Source organism: Mesitornis unicolor, unplaced genomic scaffold, assembly GCF_000695765.1.
Source record: "Mesitornis unicolor isolate BGI_N332 unplaced genomic scaffold, ASM69576v1 scaffold20219, whole genome shotgun sequence".
Lineage (NCBI taxonomy): Eukaryota > Metazoa > Chordata > Aves > Mesitornithiformes > Mesitornithidae > Mesitornis > Mesitornis unicolor.
Window position 1 is genome coordinate 9891 of NW_010206788.1, and position 6771 is coordinate 16661.

A 6771-nucleotide genomic window follows, 5' to 3' on the forward strand; every position below is an offset into this window, starting at 1 on the left:
CTGTACATTATACTAAAACAACAATTTAGGTAATTTAGTATGTAAAAGGTAAGTAACTAGATTTGAATGCTACAGCAGGGGGAAAAAAAAGCCAACAGTAGGAAGGTATCTGGAGGTACAGACTTAAACACACTGAATCACCCTGCCTTCTGTGTTCCTCGCTGAGAAAGAGCCTCACATACCGGTGTCAGTTTTCTGTGTAGCTTCTGCAAAAAGGTATCTAAAGACATTACATTAAAGTTTCCAGTTACTATAAAGTAGAATTGTACAGCTGGAAGCCCTTAGAGCTTTTGCAAACACCATAAAGAGTCAAACAAAGTCACAAAAACAATTTCAAGCCCTAAGGCACCAGAAGACCTTACATATCCTTCCTGACATTCAGTGCATCGTGCTAACCTGTCACACGGACAGCTGTGCCTGTGTCTGCTTCGTTCTTTCTGGGCAAGGCAATACCTAATAAAGAGGGGTTGAAAAAGATACGTTTTTCAAGTAAAAACAGCAGGACCGGTATCAAAAAGGGATGTCAAAGCTGGGTTTAGTGCCGCAAGGGAAAATCATATCCAAAACTGTATCTGCCAGCATAATCGCATCAGCTTGAATACCATCAAAAGGTAGGTCTGGAATATACTACCTCCCTAAAATACAAACCACCACTGTTATGTACCACTCGGGTCAGCTGTAAATCTTTTCATCCACTATGGGACTGATCATAGAAGTTGCTGAGTATCTTTCTCACTGAAGTTACACAGCATGAGGGGTACTTCGCTCCACCACTTCTGTGGAGCACTCAGCACACATGGGCTCCTGTACGAGTTTATCTTATGCCACGTGTGTATCCAATGCTGCATCCCATTTAGAGAAAAACCACTGAGAAGAGTGCAAGGTAAGACTTATTGCAGTCTGAATTTGTTACGGGGTCACACAAGTCAGAATTCATCATGTTCCAGCAGCTGGCATGGGACAGGAAATCATCAGAATCCAATAGCTGCGGTGTCCCTTGTTAGACACTCCTATTTGACAGCAGACAAGCTTTTAAACATTAATCAAAGATCATTAGTGTAAAATGGCATCCTCCACTCCATCCTCATACATATAAAATTGGGAGAAAACTAGGAGCAGACTATTTATTTTAAAACCAAGGAAAAAAAGATGCTACTCTTGTAAAAAGGTTGTAAAACAAGGAAACAGTCAAAAATTCACAAAATGGGCTGATCAGGTCATCAGAACACCTACAAAAGCATGTAGAGGCCAAGAAAACCAAGCACTCACTTCAGGGAAATAAAGCAAAAAGTTAGAAAATGGAAACAGAACAGGCTGGCCCGAAGTCATTCCATAAAACACAAGAGCTTGTGGTAGCCATGACCTGGCTACAGGGTTGAACACGGACATTGTGCTAAGCACTGAGTGATTTTGCCTTATGGTTCTGTCATTGCTTGTTAACTTTTGTACTTGTGTTCCCAAGTCAGGGTCTCAGTCTAGCTGTTCAGAGGTGTAGCCAAGTCCCTTTCCATCCTAGAGTCATCACTTGAAAACTAGAGAGATCATTTAATTCTTAAAATGTTCCCTAACAATAACTAAAATGTATTTCTACTGCCTTAACAAAAATGCAATTCAGCCCTTTTGCTCAAATCTTCATTAACTGATAGGAGAACACACAGATAAGAAATAACAAACCAGGCAGTCTCTCTGTTCAAGAGTCTGCTCTGCCAGACTCTCAAAACCTTAGCCCCCATCAAAATTTGTAAGTATAAAATACTAAGCTGCTGTTGGAGGGAAAGCTCTTTGATGGACTGAAAGGTGGTTACAGGAAGCAGCAAACAGAAGGGCTTGATGATCAATTTTCAAGACAGAGGAGAGTGAGCAGGAGATTCCTCAGGTATCAGTGCAGGGCTTAGTTTCAATCAATTATCTTTCACAGTGACCCAGACATGGAAGCTGCCAGAGAAATCTTCAAGTTTGGAAATTATACTTGGGGTAGTCAAATGCTATTTTGATGGCAAGAAACCCCAGAAGGACCTCGCAAGACCGAGTGAGCAGGCGAAGAGATGGCAAGTAAACTTTATCGTGGCTAAATAGCTATTACAGTGGTCCTACACTGAGCGAAAAATAACCCGAACAGTACTTAAATGATGCTGCACTCAGAGCTGGCAGTTACAGCTCAGCAAGGAGTTTCTGCAGATACGGTTGACAGATCTCCAGTATCATTAGCTCAGTATGCGATGGCAGCCAAAAAAGCCAACAGAATGCAGTACATCAGTCAAGCAAGGAAGGTACTGAGGACAAGGCAAGGGACACTGTTTTCTGCTCTGTGAGACCCTGGAGGTGCTATGTAAGTGTGTAGTGAAGTCAGAGCGGGTTCTGAGAATGGCGACTGAAGCGATAAAGAGGATGGAGCAGCTGCCTCATGAGGAGAGGCTAAGAAGGCCCTGACTGGTCTGAGGAGGAAAAAACGAAGAGTGGAAGAGAACCTGACAGATTTACCAACTCTACAATTCCCGCCTGACAGCTGGATATTGGCAGAGCGCAAAGGGAATGGACTATTAGAAAGCAGTCAGGCCCATAGCTCTCCCTAAAAAGTACTTGCAGTTGCCACTGCTGGAAGCTGGGACAGACAGTTGGACATGTACCAAACTCTTCCCCACTTTCACAGCATGCCTCCTGCTTGCTCAAATACAGCTGTTCAGTGGTTCCTTTTACCTTGATCTAGCTCTGCCTTCACAGTAAGGGATTCGGGGTGCCTTCTTTAAACTGTTTCCACCATGGATATGACAGAATTACTAAGTAGGGAGGCAGTGCGTGAGTGCAAGTGCCAAACGGCTTGTTTGGGTGCTCCCAGTTTCAAGTCAGCTGGCAGGTGGGCTGTTGACTTACGTTGAGGTGGTTGAGAATCGAAAGGCATCATCATCTTGGGCCTCATCCCCCTTCTTCCTGCCAGTGTGGACATGCTATCCTCTGACTCGTGCCCTGAAGGAAGAATACTGAAGGTTATTTACCATCGCAGTGAGATTTCTGTGATGCCATACCAGATGATTTCAATCCTCCTCTCTTTATTTCTGGGCAGTAAGCAGTTGTGTGACTCATAAGTGACAAAACTAGCTCCTTCATCCTTCGTTAGAAGGTGCAAAAAGAGGACAGTTAGGGTGTAGATTATTGGGCAGTGGAGAACCTCTCCAGGCCATAATGCCAACACAAACCTCTGGCAGTGCAGCTCTGGGCAATGAGTGGCAGTACGGAGTCACACACACGGGTAAGACGTGCAGGATGAACCAGTTAACCACTTGTCAACTGAAAACTCACCCACACCTCAAAAGTCGAGCTGTAAAGCACCAAAACCTGATTGTGTGTTTGACTGCTGAAAATATGTCACACACGTCTTGCAACAGCTTAAAATAAAACACCTGGTAGATGATCTTCTGATTACTAATCAGTATTTACAAAGGGAAATTCATCGTTTAACTCTTGGGCATGCAATTTTCTCACTAAAACATGTGATCCATCCTTTTCAGAAAATCTTATCAACTAGGCACAAAACCAATTCACTACTTGGAAAATAAAAACACAAAAGAGGTAAGGGTAACTGAATACTGTGTCGATAAAGTGATTTCACCAGACACTGTAAAATGTATTTAACTTTAAACATCCCAGTCAGAGTATTTGTTGATCGCTCACCTCTGTAGGAATTTCGCCTTTGATGGATATTGCTGTCCATGGAATTATCAACTGGTGTGATGTCTTGGGAGTTGCGAGGGATTGGGGTGTCCGTCATGATTGGATTGGGATCTGGAGATTTATCAATGGGTTTTAGCTCCAGTCTTTCATGATGGATCCAAAGGTCGGGAGGTTTGACATCTTTGGAGTTCCCTTTGTACTTGTGGGACCCATTCACTGATTTGCAGGCAGCTCGTTTCCTTGGGAAGGAAAACAAACGAAGTGTTCTTAGATGTATGCTGCCTTTCACTGGTTGAAAAAGGCAAATTTTGACTGAGATTTCCTTCAGATCTTGTATCCAGCTGAGCAAAACCTACCCACTGGGCAGGAGGCTTTGAATTGTACATATAAGCACATCTGACACCCTAAAGCATATTCTGCAGCTCAGATGCCATGAAATTTGGCTCAAATGCTACTTCATGCTGAAGAACTGTGCTCTACAGTCTGAGCTTTCATTAACAAAAATTAAGTTTCCAGCACTTATGGTCATTAACAGAATATTCTAAACATGAAGCATACATATGTCATGCTGTGTCTGTACTCCCGGGCTTACAAACAACCTCAAACCGTAGCTGTAGCAGGAGCGTGCAAGTAGCCAATTATCCCAATAGCCCCATTAACTCTACAGACTAATGACACAAACATTCATTTTACAGCTCCTCAGGTCAGGCACATCTAACTAATGCACTTTTTCATGGCTGTTGAATAGCAGAGGCAAAGAGGGAGGACATTGGACATGACAGGATTTTGGAAAAGTAAAATGCACATATGCTCCTTAGGAACATGGTCTAGTGGGGTGGACTTAGGGCTGGACTCTATGATCTTAAAGGTCTTTTCCAAGCAATGATTCTGTGATTTTTCACTTTGGACCCTGGCAGTAATGGAGGAAGGCGTCCCCCCTTCTGGGTAGCACACTTGCTAGAACTGCCTAAGGTAGGACTAAGTAAATTTTGAAAATCTCAATAAATGGAGCCTCTCATGGAGGAGGCACACAGCCAGCCATGCTGCCAGCACCCTGCCCTGAACACTGTAGCTGGACGAGTTCAGCTCAGAAGGTTACTCACTGCACGTATGAGAGGTGGCATTCAGAAACTGGGAAAACAAAGGCTTCACAGGGTTACTTCTGCTCTTTGGAAATAAAATACGTCTCTTGGGCACAGGCCCAGGAATTTCGCCCTCTCCCAAGCCTATCCCCCAGTTGTTAGAGCATCACTCGTACATCCTCGCTCTCCTCTCCTAAAGAACTTGTGTTTTTGCAGGATGAGTTGGCTTCAGCAAAGCAAGTAGAGATTATCTTCTAAGCCTGACTTTTAATGACTTTCTTAAAACTCTATTTTGCACTGCAGTCTTTTCAAACTTAGGAAAAAAGCTTTCAGTTCTGTCCAGCTCTTTCAAAGAACATGCAGAAACATCCTTCAGGAGCCTGTAGACAGGTGCACTGCTGCTGTCATCTTAATTCAGATGCACACCTATATTTAGGACTTTGGTACACTTTTCTAAGGAGTCCAGATTCAGATTCTGCTCCAGTAACCTACCTACAACATGGCTATTATCATGCACAGCTTGTAAACCTACTCCACACAGCAGAGTACACACTAGGATCAGAAGTGAGAATCTGCCCGAGCTCTCATAGCTCTCACCAGATGAATTGCCTCAACTTTGGAAACAATATTTTAAACAGTAATTTCTCCTCACAGGGAGGCCAGTGCGGGTACACATGAAAGCACTGCCCTAGTTTGCCTGTAAACTCTTGATGGTTTGTAAACTCAGACACCGATTGGGAAAACCAGAACATCATCATCATCATCCACAGGATAACTCAGCTGTATCAATGCATGTCAACCTCTGGACACAAGAATTCACCCCAACATCTTACTTCTTTTGGTGAGAAGTTGTACGGCGAGTGCAGAAGACAGCGACTATCACCACTATCACGATGGTGATCACTCCAACAGACACGATGATGACGAGGAGCATGTTGCTGTCCAATGGGGAAGTAGGACTTCCATGGGGACTGTTACTGCCTGTGAGAGTGTGAGATGGGAGAAAGGGGTCATTTATTAGTTAGAAAACATCCCCAGCAAAAGCAAGCAGTGCCCACCAAAGCCTGCCAGAATCCCACACATTAGCAGAATGAGGAGGATGGTTTGTCTCTAGGATTTCAAGTGAAGTGCTTCCTTAATTTTTTGTCATTTGCCAACTGTGTTTCTGTACAATTATTAAATCTATAAGGTGCTTTGTAGACCCACCTCCAAATAACAGCCTATAAAAATTTATGTTCACCCTACTCAAATAGTTATCATAAAACAATTCACAGTTTGGAGTCTAAGGAGACTTAACCTGGGACCTTGCTAAACTTCCAGCACTGCAGGCATCCCCCTGAACCCAATCATCCTGGGAGTGGGGATCACTATTCTACAGCAGTCACTTTGCTCAGAAAAATCACATTTTATTTAACACTAATGAGTGTTACCTTAGGGCAAGGCTTCCACAACGCACAGTGCTAATAAGGAGAAGGAGTTGTTTGGGTTTTTTTTCTTCCTAATATGTTCTTACTGAATTAATTTTACACTTGTGCACTACAGCAGCCATTTAAAACTAAACCAGGAACAAGATCTGCTTATCAAGACTGAAATGTAAATGCATGTGATGATATTTTTCCATGTACCCCACACAGTACCCAAGAACACTATGACAGAAGTACGACACAAGTTCTTGAGTGGGAACAACTATCACCTTAAAGAGAGTAAGTTACTGGGACAGATGTAACCAGTATTTTCAGTAGGATACAGCATCACTTGGCAAAACACTACAAGAAAGTGCATTTAAATGGAAAAGCAAGCTTTATAACACAACTTACCACCAAGGGGTGGTTTGTAATCGGGTCCTATGTCCACTGGGCGGCTTCCCTTCCCTGCAGATCCCAAAGCTGAAAAGGTCGAATATGTGGTCATTTTATGTACATCCATAGACACACACACACAGGAACACACACTTCAGCATTTCTAAGGTAGCTCTTTCCAAACTTCTCTGAACCACTGTGAGCATTTTATTTTTCCCTAC

General features: G+C 43.2%; 1 protein-coding gene across 1 annotated transcript in view; it reads right to left on the bottom strand.

The window, feature by feature from the left end:
* The window catches only part of LOC104546502 (neogenin-like), a 21383-nt gene that overhangs the window by 6742 nt on the left and 7870 nt on the right, over positions 1–6771 (bottom strand). Inside the window, exons 5-8 of the mRNA XM_010191907.1 lie at positions 6569–6637; positions 5585–5732; positions 3670–3908; positions 2872–2964 (exon numbers count right to left, since the gene is read on the bottom strand). Of these exons, the coding sequence (XP_010190209.1) occupies positions 2872–2964; positions 3670–3908; positions 5585–5732; positions 6569–6637 (549 nt within the window). The remainder of the gene's footprint in view (positions 1–2871; positions 2965–3669; positions 3909–5584; positions 5733–6568; positions 6638–6771) is intronic.